The following is a 13,769-nucleotide window of genomic DNA, read 5'->3' as shown; positions in this document are numbered from 1 at the left end:
ACTAATGCGGCACACTTCCTGACAGACACACTCCACTGTGCAAGGGCTTCTGGACTAGAATACTTTATTCAAGAGAATCTGGCTTGGCAGTCAGACGGCCCCGCAGGGGCAGCTCATGGGCATATCGAGCCCTCAGGGAGGCTGCTTCCCTTGACACCTCTGGGCTAGGACACACAGGGCCCTCCTCTCAGTGATCCCATCCTCACGGGCTGGGCCACCCCTCCTTGAGCCAGTGTCCCTGTAAGGGGCAGCTTGCTGGTCCCTAGACTGGAAAGAACAATGTCCCAGCACAAGCAGCGACAAAATGTGAAGAGAGACCAGCCTGGGCCCCTACGCAACCACTCTTTTCTCTGAGCCCAGCATTCTGATTTCAATACGGAGCTGCTGCCAGGAAGAGGGGGAGGCAGCTGGACCATCTTGGCCTCTCCACCATCCCACTCAACCAGGGCCAGAGCGTCCTCTCTTGGCCTCAAGCCTCCCTAACAAGGGCTAGTTGTCCATGCAGAGCCCAAGGCCCAGGAACAGGCTGTGGGGCTCTCTCCAGCCTCCTGGAGACCTCCAGGGCCTCAGGGGCCTGGCTTGCCCCTCCCAAGACCTCATGTCTTGCTTCTTTTCCAGCGGAAGCATCTACAAGTCCATGGCCGCCTTCTTTCTTTCTCTCACGTCCTGTGTAAGGCACTGAATTCCTGAGGGTCCGGTCCGTCCCTGTCCCTCATCTTGGAGGGGGCGAGTCATTCAGGAGGGATACAATTGGCTAATAAATAGGGTGCAGGTGCCAGCAGGGCGGTAACTGAGAGTGTGACGGTAATAAATACACGAGCCAGGAGTGGAGTGGGGGGGTCTGTCGTCTCCAAGGGACTGGTTACCTCCGGGGGACTGCATCACCACACCTGCCAGAGAGACCAGACACAGACAGGGGACCTCAGCACATGGCGGAGACTGGGGTCCCCTCCCAGGGGAGGGGGCAGACCCAGAGGGGAAGCTTGGACAGGGAGCGAGGGGAGGATGCAGCACTCCTAGGTTCCTGCTGATGCAGAGGCCACAAGAAGCTAAGAGCTGTCTCTGCTTTGCCAAGCACTTACCCAGGCATCTGGCCCTATGCTGAGCACTATCTCACCTTCCCTTAACAATACCCCTGAGGGAGGCACTGCTATTATCTTCTTTACACAGACAAGGAAAGCGAGGCTCAGAGAGGTCACAAAACTTGCTCAAGGTCACACAGTCAGTGGCAAAATGAAGATCTGAACCCAATCTGACTTTGTGATGTGATGTCTCCATCTACCCTAGGAAGCAGTCTTCAGACAGTGATGTACATTTTCAAACAGGGATGTACCCCTGGACAGACATGAAGACTGCCCAAGGGTTACATGAGTACTGAAAGCTTTAAAGAAATTGTTGTGTAGCCTTCATAATCACTCTCAGCAGCTGAGTCGGAACTGACCTGATCCTCCGGCAGGTTTTCAAAGACTAAACCACACAGGGGGAGATTGTGTATTCGTCTCCTGTGGAACAGCCTGTGGGTGGGTTCAAACCACCAGACTCTTGAGTTGGCAGCGCAACTCCTTACCCACTAGGCTGCCAGAGTGCTCTCTATACCTACTCCTCTGCCCTAAAACTGTCTGCAGGAGAAAGTGTCTCGGGTTGTCTTCCCCTGCCCCTTCATGCCCCTTTCAAATCAAGGTTAAAATATGCAGAAACACTAAAAGAAAGAGCAATCTAAGCTACTGTTTGGTGTAGTTGTTGAAGAGTGAAATATGGCTAATGGCTGGGCAACCAAGATTTCACAAGGCTGGTGGTTTCCAAACCTTTGCTTCCAGCCAAACTGAAGAACAATGTAGTCCAACCATCAGCTAACAGATCTGAGGAAGAACTGTCCTGAGTAAATCACTGTGAGTTCTTTGACAAGTAAGTTGGAAAGAAACCAAGTGACTAAATGGTACTGATAAATCAACACTCCTTCTAGTCCTGGTTACTTATTCATGTGAACAGGTTCCTCAAACGTTTCATCTATGGGAAATGAAAAACAAGAACGGGATGAAGGCGGAATTCTGTCTCAATCTAGTGGGGGGGTCACACTCATTCATGGACACATTAACTAATTGTACAGGAGTGTCCACATCCATTTCACTGAGACACTGTCCCTCTACGATTTACTTTTATGGCTAATGTTTATTCAAATATGAAGCATTTGGGCTGTTTCAATCAATGAGTACTTCTAGAAATTATTTTGATGACTCACTCCAATGACATTTTAACTTAGAGCTTTTTTTGCTTACTGATGCCTAAAAGAATTCAAATGCATATAGGTTGTTGGGGTTTTTTTTCCCCCTCTTAAGCAGAGGTATAAGATAAGATGTTAAATTATTTTCAGCATTAGAAAGATACTAAATTGAGCCAAAATTCTGTGGTGGGGGTGAAATGGAAATACACCAAAAAAAGCAGTATAAATATGCAATTGCAACTATTAAAGAGGATTTTCATGGAATTTTTTTGGTAGCTGTTATTCATTTTAAAAAAACTGAATAGGGGAGCTCTGGTGGCCTAGTGGCAAGAAGTTGCACTGCAATCCCAGAGGCGCATGGTTCGAATCCACCAGATGCTCTGCTGGGAAAGGAGGGACAATCTCCTCCTGTACCAGTCAGATCTGATCTGACGGTACACAGACACACACACACACACACACACACACACACACACAAAATAATAAAAAAATTAAAAAAAACAAAAAACTGGATAATAGTGAATATCAAATTAGGATAGTATGTAGATTTCATAGGATCCCTCTGAAGAGCTATGTTATAGCTTTATATTAAAATAGTTTTTATAATAGACTAGAAATTTAGCCTTTGTAACTGTTTATAATTATGATGAAGAGGTTCAAGACCAACTTTAAACTGTTGTTGTTGTTGTTAGGTGCTGTTGAGCCAGCTACAAATCATAGCAACCCTATGAACAACAGATCCGAATCCCACCCTAAACTGTGGCATCCTCATCATGTCTGATATACTTGGCGCTCATTATTATGTGAGCAGGAGAGAAGATGATGATTTTTTTTTTCTTCAAAATTCTTTCAAAAGGCTCCCAAATTAAATGTTTGCAGACTGCTGCCCTGGGAAATGGGGTCCCAGGATACTTGGTATTCAGGCTGCCTGGCCTAGGGTGGGCTCAGAGCAGACTTCAGCCTCCACTCCATCCTCAAAGCACCGTTTGTGCCCAAGGGAGAGAGTCCCTCTCTTCACAGAGGTATGTATGTTAGTGGTTTCAGTCTGTGGATGGGCAGGGGCAGAGTCAGCTCTATGCCACACCCTGAAATGATTTCCTGGAGTCTTGGAGCTGGGAGAGGTAGTTCTGGTGGCTAGTGGTGAAGAGCTGCACTGCTAACCCAAAGGCGGGCAGTTTGAATCCACTATCTTCTCTGGAGAAAGATGGGCAATCTCCTCCTATGTGACCTATAGCCTCTGAAAACACATCGGAAGGAGGGTTACCTATGAATTGGTTCTGACTCAGTAATAATAAGTGAGTGAATGAGTGGGGAGGAGAGAGGTCCCTGGCCCTGAAGGTGAACATGCAGTGTGACCAATTTACTGTATGTTTAAAATTTTCCCCCATCTCTTTATATATATATATATTTAAAAATTATACACCTTTACAGATTTGGGTTTGGGGTTTTCTTTTTCTAATCCTCTCTCCCAGCCATACTCAGGCCTGGGACTCCAGCCTGCAGTCCCCAGGTGAAAGGCCAAGACAAGCAGGTAATATGGAGAGGAGATGAGCAAAGGGGTTAACGAGCCTACAGAATGTGGTGGAACGTTGCCACTTCCCCCAAGAGTCACTAGGAAGAAGCCATAGATAACTTTGCAGCTTGCTGGAATATTTTCACTGGAGACTAAGCAGGAATATTATTTGTTTTATTCATATACCTGGCACCAAGTAAGTATTCGAACACCACACGGGAGAAATCTAGGCTCAGAAAAGTGAATGGACTTGCTTACAGCGTGCATAAGGCTAAGCCAGGACAAGATCAAGATCCCCTGATGCTTCCTGGGCCCTAGAATCTCTAGAAGCTCCCTGTTCTGGCCCCAAGACTGCCTCTCTCCATCCCACTCTCTGGCCCCTGCCAGCAGGGCGGGGGCTCCCCTCTGGCCCGGCCTCCCTGGGCCCCTCGCACACTCACAAGTGGCAGTCTGTGGGTCTCTGCTTCTCTCTCTTCCTCTTCCCCCTGCCCTTGGGTCTCCTCCTGCAATAAGCCAAAGCGTCAGGACAAGGTGGCTGGGGGCCCCCATGCGAGGACAGGGGCTGGCAGGGACAGCCCCAGCCCCAGCCAGGCCACTTACCTTTCTGGCTTCATCTTCTCCCGCAAAGGTCTAAGGAAAGAGAGAGGTGGGACAAAGGAAGCAGGAAAGCAATAAGTAGGGGTTCCAACCTGTTGTCCGTACACCTCACCTCAGGCATAACCAAGTACAGGTCCTGTAGTTATCATTGGACCACTAGGGGGTGGCATGGAGCTAGAGAGGGTGCTAGGACCCAAGTCCTCCAGGCATAGGCTCCCACTGGAGGCTCTGAGGAACCCTCCACGAGGGACTTGACGCCCTCTTGGGGGCCTTTCTATGCCCTTACATGCAAACTCCTCAGCCTCTTAACATCACACTGGGTACTTTCTCAGTCTGTTGTCTGTGCTTCCACTGGGCCCATTTCTGTATATTTCCTTCCCCTGGTAGGTCTCCTCTGCCCGCAGGGGCATCCTGGGTGTTTCTTCAAGGATGGTGGACAGGTCAAGCCATGGAATGAGGGATGGTTGCCTTGCTTCCAGGGAAGACTGCCTGTCGGCACACAGGTTCTCCCCCTCACCACTACCCCGCGGAATGTGACGAAACAGGGTGAGGGGGTGAGGGAAGGTGAGCACAGCCCCATAGGTGTGCCCTGGATCTGCCTCTAGGCAGGTCCAGAAATGAGAAAAATGATATCCCTTTTGCCTGGACCATCACAAGGGGCCAGACCCTAGTCTTCCCTGAGAATGGCTATGAGGGCAAAGGTGACGCAGAAGGTCAAAGGTCCACTATGTGTTATATGGCTAAGTGCTGACTGGGAGGGATGGATGGGAGGAGAAAGATTGAGGCAGGAACCCTAACACTGTCACATTGAAGAGAGCCGAGGGTCTGGGATCAAGGTCAAAAGCAGTGGCCATGGCCCTGGACAACAGGCAGTGTCAAGTCCAAGACAGTACTGGCATTCTTGGAGGAAATGGTGATGACTATGAGGAACAGGGCAGGCTTTAGGGGCTGATGGGCTGGGGCTCAAATCCCTCCTACGACACTTAGTAAGTATGGAACATCACCAAGCCTCAATTTCCTCATCTATAAAATGGGATGGCAATAGGACCCACCTCCTAAAGTTGTTTTAGGAACTGGGACCTTATATGTCTTGTTCAGAGAAAGTGAACAGACATTAAGTCTTTAAGACACTTCCCGGCAGACAATAGGTGCTCAATACACATTTGTTGAATAAATGAGAAAACACATTAAAGTGTGGGGCCAGGCACGATGTCAGCCCTCTCCACTGTCCCTGCCCTGGATGGGGCTCCAGCTTGCTAGTCTGTGCCCAGTGGAACCTGAGCAGAGTCTCTTCCCTGAGCTGATCAGCAGTGTCAGTTTAGCTGTTCCTGGTAGCCAAGGCTCAAAGTGTTCCTCCCTGGTCACAAGTGGCAAGGCTGATGCTGGTCAAACATTCTGCAGAGGGCTGGGCAGGGGTTCCTCATCTAAATAAACCACAATGCCTCCTCTCTCCCATGCCTTCCCTCCCATCAGCCCTTGTCCTTTGTGCTTCTCAGCCCAGTTTGCTCACTCCCCTGGGCACAGAGCCTGAGCCAGAATGAAGCCCAAACTTGCAATATCATTGCCTCCTGGTGCTTCTTTCCAGGGGCCTGCAGCAGCTACCTTCCTTCTCGGGTACAGAAGGGAGATGTGCTCCCAGCTCTGTAAAGGGACCCAGGTTCCCAGAGAGAGTCTCGCAGCTGTACTCTTGCTGCTGGGAGCATAAATCAACTGGGGTCAGGGATGAAATGAAAGACAGCTGCCCCAGGATGTCTCGGAATGGGTCACTGAGTTTCCTGGTTTCCCTCGGCCAGGAAGGAAGCAGGGATGGGCAAACACAGCCCTCTGACCCACCTTTCCTGAGGCTTCCAGGTGCAAGAGGACCCTGCTCCCCTCCGAGGACATACCTGCACTCACAGCGCACGTGCTGAGAAAAGGTCAGCTCCACATAGGAAGGTGGGTCCCCAGGGCGGATCTTCAGGAGCTGCAGGAGACAAAATAGGAGCGTGGATTGGGGGGTGACCCACACGTGAGTCTATTCCCCCCCCTTTGATAGAACATCTCTGAACTTCTGTGTCCTCAAATGTAAAATAGAAACAGGACGTGCCTCAAAGGGTTGAACAAGGCAGCTTTTGAAAGCACCTATCACGTTCCTCCATAAGTGCTCAATGAATGCGGGGGGGGGGGGGGTGGAGGGGGGGTGTGCACGCATGTGCGTGCGCAAAGCTCCAAAAACAAGCTTGCTTGAGAGGCCACCAAAGGCTCCAGTATACAACAGACAAACAACAAAACAACCACAAAAGCTCTAGCATAAAGAACAAAAACAAAACCCAACTCAGTTCCCACCTAAACAATTCTGACTTATGCAATCCCACGTGCTCCACAGTAGAATGCTATTGCAGGGAGTTTGAAGTGGTTGATCTTCTAGCAGCAAAACACCAGCTGAAGCACCTCTAGGTAGATTCAAACCACCAACCTTTGGGTTAGTAGCCAAGTGCTTAACTGTTTGCACCACTAACCAGAGAGTCTTTGGTATAAACAAGACTTCCTTTAGTAGGAATGGGTTTCTCTCACAGCCTCAAACTTGCTGGGTTTGGAGATAGGGTTCTGCTTGCACAGAGTGTGGGTCAGTGGCTCAAAGCCATGATGGGGACTCAGGAAGAGGGCACAGTGGTGACAGCACTGGCTTAGACCTCATTCCCTTCCCTCTGTGGCCCTCCTAGCGGGCAGCTCTGTGGCCCTCTGAGTGTGGCGGTGGGTGGGAGATGGGCGTGTGTCATGCACGGAGCTCATCCTTACCTGCATGGTGACGTTGACAGTCTCCACAGGCACGCAGTGCAGGTTCTCATCTCCGCAGCAGCCTGTGCACCGCAGGAGGGAGACGCAGGACGGGCTGAACAAGTGCTCCACCTCGCTGGGGTACTCGGACACGATGTCCACCAGCCTCTCCAGGGCACGGCAGTAGCTGCGGCCCCACACCTCCTGGAAGGGCACCACTGCAAGAGGCCAGGGTGGGATTCAGTCCTGAGCTGCAGGCTTGGCGCCCAGGCCTCCTCTAAGAAGCCTCCACCCTTCTCTGAGAGCCCCTGCACTGAGACCCCTCTGAGGAAAACTGCTCAGGATCTGCTGAACAGAAACCCCAGGGGAGCAGAGTGTCTCTGGGCCCTGAGCTCTCTGCATGAGACCCAACCACAGCCCCTATCACCCAGAATGTGCCCCTAGCAGCTCCCAGGACCCCCTGGCTCTTTGTCAGGCCTGATCTTGGGCCTCCTCCATCTGGGGGCACTTGGAAAGACTGGCCTTCACCTTAGTCTTCTCAAAGTTCACAGTTCCCCTCTTTCCTGCCTTGCCATCTCCTCAGAGACCTCACTCTATGCTGTCCTGCTTGGATTCCCCACTCTGCCTGACCGGTCCTCCCGCTGGACAGTACCATGGGGATTCCCACTCTTGGATGTATGTTCTTCACCACCCCTTTCTTGTCAAATTCCACCCCTTCGTTCTCCAGGCCTACCTACCTCCCACATCCTCACTGAAGCCTTCCCAGCATTCCAGCAGGAACAGACGTTCCTCCCATGAACATAACAAGGACCCAAAGGCTTGCTTTATCTCCGCCTTGGGTGAGTCTTATCTCCTTTACAACCAGATCTAGCCCCTGCCAGGACAGGCAGGGACCAAGGCTCCCAGTAAACATAGGCGAACTGTTACTGATTGATTAGAGGACAGTTCACTGAGGATTATCAGGGTCATTCCCAGTTCCTACAATGTTCTGGTGGTCATGACCAGGATCTTTTGGGGGCTGACCTGGAATCCCTCAAAAAGCGGCATCATCAAGGGGGATGGGGCTACAGACCTCACCAAGTGACTGCTGAACAAGGTGACAGCGAAATGACTGTCTATAGAATTTTTGTGCAGCGTTTCAGCCAGACCTTATTATTTTGTATACAATAATTCTTATAGTAGTTATAACAACTAAACACACATTATCCTAAGCCCAGCCTATTATTGTTGTTTTGCACCATCGAGTCGGAACCGACCCATAGCTGACCCTCCACCAGTGGGTTGTCAGAGGCAGTTAATCACATGGGAGGAGACTGTTCACTCTTGTCCCGCTGAGCAGCTGGTGGCCTTGAACTGCGTGCCTTCAGGATTGCAGTGCAGCCACTAGGACACCAGAGCTCCCTAAGCCCAGCTTACATGTTTCAGAATACCTACAAGACTTAAACTCTATGCTAACTTACTTCTTGAGCCTTCTAAATAGGCTCGGGTCAGAGCGGTCATTATTACCCAATTACATGGATGCTTCACATCACATGTTTTCATCAGCATACAATTACTAGCACATACTGTCATTTTAGCTATAATATTGTGGTAAGTAGTATTTATGAATCTGTCTCAGTAAGTTCTTGGAGAATAAAGTAGCAATTAAAAGAAAAGGAGAAATATTCTGAAAGCCTTCTGCTTAGTTAACTAATGATGTAATAATGTAATTTGATATAGACAGATTTTACAAAAACCATTTTGTTAGTATTCGCACAGTCTAAGAAATGTTACATTTAAGCAATTTACAACTATATCACCTAACTCTCTCTGAATAAAACTGATAAGAAAGTTGGTAAGTATTCCATATGGTTATATGATATGTTATATGGTTCCTGAAGGGGCTGAAATCAAGAGGCACTGTCTGGGTGACACCCATCCTAGTGACATCACTGTCCTCAAAACTCCCTGCTCCTTCAAAGGGAGGCCTAAGACCAGGTCCCAAGCAGGCACAGAGGAATTGAGTAGCCAGTCAGTAGACCTGGCTTCACGCCCAAGCCCTGCACTGCTGTGTGACCTTAGAGAGGTCACTAAACCTTTCTGGGCATATCAATTTCCTTGGCTGGGGAAAGGAAAGAAGGCTGAGAACAGATGGTTGCTAAGGTCTCTCCAGCTCTGGCGAATAGACTGCAATCCAGCTCAGCCTTGAGTTCTTGGGCAGAGAAACCTGTCCTGCCCTGGGTCACCCTGCCCGAGTTGGCATAGAAGGACAGGAGAGCCTCTTTGCGCTGTTCCTTACTTATCCCTTGGCCTTTCTTAGGAGGCAGGAGGGGTCAAAGTCCACTGTACTGAGCTGATGAGGATGTAAGTCCCAGCGTAATCTCGGAAAAATAAGCCTCAACCCTAGCAGAGGCCCTTGGGAAAGGCTGCAAAGCTGGTGGAAAATACCCAAGAGGCGGTGTGTCCACGTGGAGTGGCCGCAGTGGCCAGGGGCAATAAAGCGTGCTTATCTGGGTGTCTGCTGTTCTGTTCTGCCCTGCTCTGCTCACAGGGCACTGGAGCTAGACTGGGGCTGGGGCTGGGGCTGTGCTGGGCTGCCAAGGGGCCCCACAGGCCTTCCCCTGACTCCACCTCCCCAGGGTACTGGGAGACTCCCCCCTGGACCCAAGAGGGAAGCAAGGTCTCTCTCCAAAGACAGTCCTGCAGTCAGGGGGAAGCCTATCTGTGCAATACGGCACCCCACTAACATCAACTCCACGAGCTGCATGTTTAGTCTAAATTCTTCACGAGTACTGCTCTGTGAAGGATTGTGCTGTGACTCTGGGCGTATAATCTTCTTGGAAAACATAAATAAGAGCGGAGGAATAGCCGGCCACCAAAGCAGCACAGAAGGCCAGACCCTGGCCCAGGATTAATCTTGAAGAGAGGGGGACACAGCAGAGAAAGAGCACCCCAGCCCCCAACCATCACATAAACAGACGCCCACCCAGCTGGGCTGCGGGGCCACAGCTGGGTTAAGCAGAGCAGGCTCAGCCTTGGCAACAGAAGAAGGGATTTCCTTTCCTCACCCCCACGCCTGGCCATGCAGACTCTATCAGCATGACTCGGGGCTCTGGGGCCTTTGGTTCAGTCCGGAGCCCCACCACCACTTCCCGGGTGGCCTGGGTTGGGGGAGGGCCGAGGGCAGTGGGCTGGGGCTGGTTTACATGGCAGCCACCAGGAAAGAGGGCAATCTATCCCCGGAGGCCCTGTGGAGTGTGGGGGAGAAAGCTAGGGGGCTGGGCGAGGGGCCGGCTGAGGGAGCTAGCAGTGACCGCTCCCAGATGTGGGCTGAGCCCCTCAGGAAGAGCTCTCAGCTGCTCCTAGGAGCACTTCCTCTGGCCCCAGACCTGCTCTAGAAGCGGGGGTGGGGTGGGGTGAGAGGAATGGGACGCTGGGCCAGGCCTGATCCTGTGCTCAAGGGCCACTCTGGGGTCACACATGGGCTCTTAGTTCTCTCATCAACCCTGTCGGCAAGCCCCTCATCCGATCCCCTCTGCCTACTACCCGAGAGAGAAGTTTAATCCTGAGCAAGCTCCTGAGGAAGTCAGTGAGGAGGGGCCATCGGGCGGGGCCCAGCTGCTGGCCACTGGCCTGAGCCTGGCAGGTGTCCTCCCTATGGTTACCAGCAGCAGGGCGCACAGCCAGCCCGCCACAAGGGACGCCTTACTCGTGCCCACTCAGCCGCTGAGCCGTAAGGAGGCTGGTGCTTCCACAGGCTCTGCCACAGACGAGAGGAGAGAGGCTCCAGGCCCCTCCGAGCCTCAGGCTCTTTGTCTATAACACGAGATAGCTACCAATGTCTTGCTTGTCTATACGCCTGTTGTGGTCAGGGCTGAATTAGAGCAATAGTAAAAAATTAAGCTTTCCTCCCCAGCCTGGAGTCTGCCGTGCTAACAGAAGGGGATGGCATTTTCAGATTGTGATTGCAGGTTCCTTGACTGATTATGAGGACAAGTGAGGTGACCCAACTTATGTCCACCGACACAGCCATGCCCTCTCACACCAGTCTCTGGAGTCCTCTGAGGAAGCACAAAATTCCATAATCTTAGTGAAAAGAAAAAAAAAAAAGGTAGGAATTAGACACATTAATCCTTCCATTTCACAGATGAGGAAACTGAGGTTCAGACTTCTCTGATAACTATTGCCTGAACCACACTGAAAGCACCACAAAGGGCTTAGGGTGGGGTCTTCTCCAAATTCCAGACAGCCTAATACTGTGCCAGTCAGTCCCAAAGGCAAACTGGGGTGGGGTGGGGCGGATCAATGAAGTCAAGGACAACTGCCTCCCTGACTTCCTCCGGTAGCCATGGACATGACTTTGGTGAAGGAGCAAGGGCAGGTCCTAGAAAGCCTGGCAGCCAGGCCGGTAAATGGGTGGGTGGGCCGACAGGCCTGCAGAGCACGCCCCCAGCTTCCAGACAGCGATCACGCGTGTGTGTGTGCACGTCCCTACACGCCCCCTCTCCCACGCCACCATGGGAAGCCTCGCAGTGGTGCATGGCTGATCTGCACGTCTCAGAGTGTCAGAAAGGGGGGAGGGAGGCAGGGGGCCTGGCATAGACCTCTTGCTTTCTGCACGTATGTCTCTCGGCCAAACATCTCCTTGCCCTTTGAAGATTCTCTCTTGATGCAACTCGGAGGGAGTGGAAGGGCCGAGGAGGGTAAGACTCATGATCTGTCTGTTTATAATCAATGAAAGCCTAGTCAGATGCCTGCAGCACCACCAGGGTTGGGCTGCTGGGAAGGTCCCTCACCCCTCCCTGACCCTCTTGACTGCTTACCACTCCTCTGGCTCCCAGCACTCACTTTCAGTCTGGTCCTCCAGGACCCTAGCTGCCCTGCCATGCTGGGTTCGCAGCTATGAACCAGCAGTCCATTCCAGGAACCTCTGGACTGCTCTGTGTCGGCTCTGTCTCAGCTCTGGCCAGGTCTGCTGGGCGACTTTGGGTTGAAATATACCTACTCTAAACCTCTGGTCACAGTAGGAGTACCTCTCTATCCTGACTCCATCAGCCAGTTTGACTAGCCTGCCCTCATCCGTCATGCCAATCCGTGCCACCCCCTGACTTGGCATGGAAGGAGAAAGTAGGTGCACCCCAGCCCAGTCAGCTTACCTTCCACCTCTGATGAACCGTTCCCAGCAGACAAGGCCCACTGCTGTGAACAGAAAGGTGCAGAGATGAGGGGCCGCTGCCTTGAGGCTGTGCACGCCAGAGCCAGTGTGTCCAGTGTCTCAAGTGCAAGAGCAAGGCGGTCCCTCTAAGTCCCCTCCCACATGCCCCATGCACTTCCCCCCCACCCCATCTCAGATCTATCTCACCCTTTCCAGGTGCAGTTGAAAACTCACTGGACCCTGGTTGAGTTCTGCTCATCTCTGGCCTCAGTTTCCTCATTTGGAAAAGGGCAGGAGGCTACAAGCTTATTGGAGGCCCTTGGCCTTTAATGTCCCAAAGATTTTGCAATCCTGTGAGTGTCTCCCTTCTGTCCAGCTCCCAGCCCAGCCTTGCTGGGCCCTGTACAGCCCGCCTTGGCCTGGTGCCAGAGCCCAGGGGGAAGCGATCAGCTGGTGGGAGCTGAGGGGCTGGAGCGGGTGGCGCCATGGGCTGGTGCTGCTGGTAACGTTACACCTCCGGCCAGCCCTCCACCAGGCAGGCGGTGGCTGGGCTCCTGGGGGCTGCCCAGCCCACCCGACTCAACTCCTGTGCTGGGGCTGGGGACTCCCAGGGTAGCGGGGCAGTGCAGTGGAAAGGGAATTCATTGGCTTTGTCAGGATTTCACTGCCCAAGCTGGCTTCCAGCCAGACTCACCCAGTTCCTGGGAAAAAAAGCCCTACTCACGTCCCAGGCCTCACACTTAGGACCTCCGGCCACCCACCCGGGAGAGAGGCCACAGTGAGACCCCTTGTCTGGTCCTCAGCCCACCCGAGAGAGCTTCCACCTCAGCCTTGCACCCTGCTGGGGGCAGGGTCCAGCTTTCCCACTTTGGGCCTCTTCAGCCAATTTCCCCAAACCAGGCCAGGTCAGAGGTCCTGGGGGCTCCTGCCTGGTCATAGAGCCTCAATCCGGGCCACAAGGCCAGGGACCCGCCTGGGATTAGTGGAGAGATGCTAACAGTAAAGCCATCACTACTCCTGGCAGGAAACTTCTCTCCCTTCTCTGTAGCTCCCCCGCTCACCCCGCCAGGACAGTCCCCCGCAGTTAGAGTGAGGGGCTGCCCAGCCAGAAGGGTCCTCCCAGAGGACTCTGGCTCCTGAGATGGGTTGGGGCATCCTTGGAGATGCTGTTTCCTGGGGGGGACTCAGGGACTGCAAGTTCAGAATGCTTGCTGGACGTGGACTAGCTCAGAGCTTCCAGGCTTGGGGTGGGCGTTCTTACCTGTGGGGGCACAACGGGCAGCGCCAGCCCGGCCAGGAGCTGCAGGAAGCAGGTGAATAGTCTCATGGCAGGCATCGTTCTCAGAGGTCCCGGACCAAGGGGCTCCGAAGGAAAACCACCATGCTCGTCCCCCGGGAAGCCCCTGGCACAAGAGGAGAAGCACCCAGTCGGGGCGCTCACAGTTACCCTGAAGCCCCCGCTGGGGGCCCGAGCATCCTCTAAAAGCTTGGGGAGTCAGGAGCCCGCAGGTAAGGCTGTGCTGGGCACCTGATGGAGTGCGGCCAGC

At 52.7% G+C, this 13,769-nt stretch overlaps 1 protein-coding gene across 2 annotated transcripts; it reads right to left on the bottom strand.

Annotated features, from left to right (window-relative positions):
• Positions 1-786: 786 nt before the first annotated feature.
• PGF (placental growth factor) lies at positions 787-13,565 on the bottom strand. 2 transcript variants are annotated; one of them, XM_006884675.1, is made up of 7 exons: positions 13,484-13,565; positions 12,224-12,266; positions 7,110-7,306; positions 6,218-6,294; positions 4,335-4,364; positions 4,175-4,237; positions 787-890 (listed from the first exon to the last, which is right to left on the bottom strand). In XM_006884675.1, exons 1-7 carry the CDS (start codon positions 13,556-13,558, stop codon positions 863-865), a joined length of 513 nt encoding a protein of 170 aa, XP_006884737.1. In that variant the 5' UTR covers positions 13,559-13,565; the 3' UTR covers positions 787-862. The 2 variants fall into 2 exon arrangements, with proteins under 2 accessions (XP_006884737.1, XP_006884738.1); XM_006884676.1 differs by lacking the exon at positions 4,175-4,237 and having other exon boundaries at positions 863-890; positions 13,484-13,558.
• Positions 13,566-13,769: the final 204 nt, after the last annotated feature.

This window comes from Elephantulus edwardii, unplaced genomic scaffold (assembly GCF_000299155.1).
Source record: "Elephantulus edwardii isolate Elephantulus edwardi_28Jun2011 unplaced genomic scaffold, EleEdw1.0 scaffold00037, whole genome shotgun sequence".
Classification (NCBI taxonomy): domain Eukaryota; kingdom Metazoa; phylum Chordata; class Mammalia; order Macroscelidea; family Macroscelididae; genus Elephantulus; species Elephantulus edwardii.
Note: the sequence above shows the minus strand (reverse complement) of the source record. Positions and strands in the feature narration are given on the sequence as shown.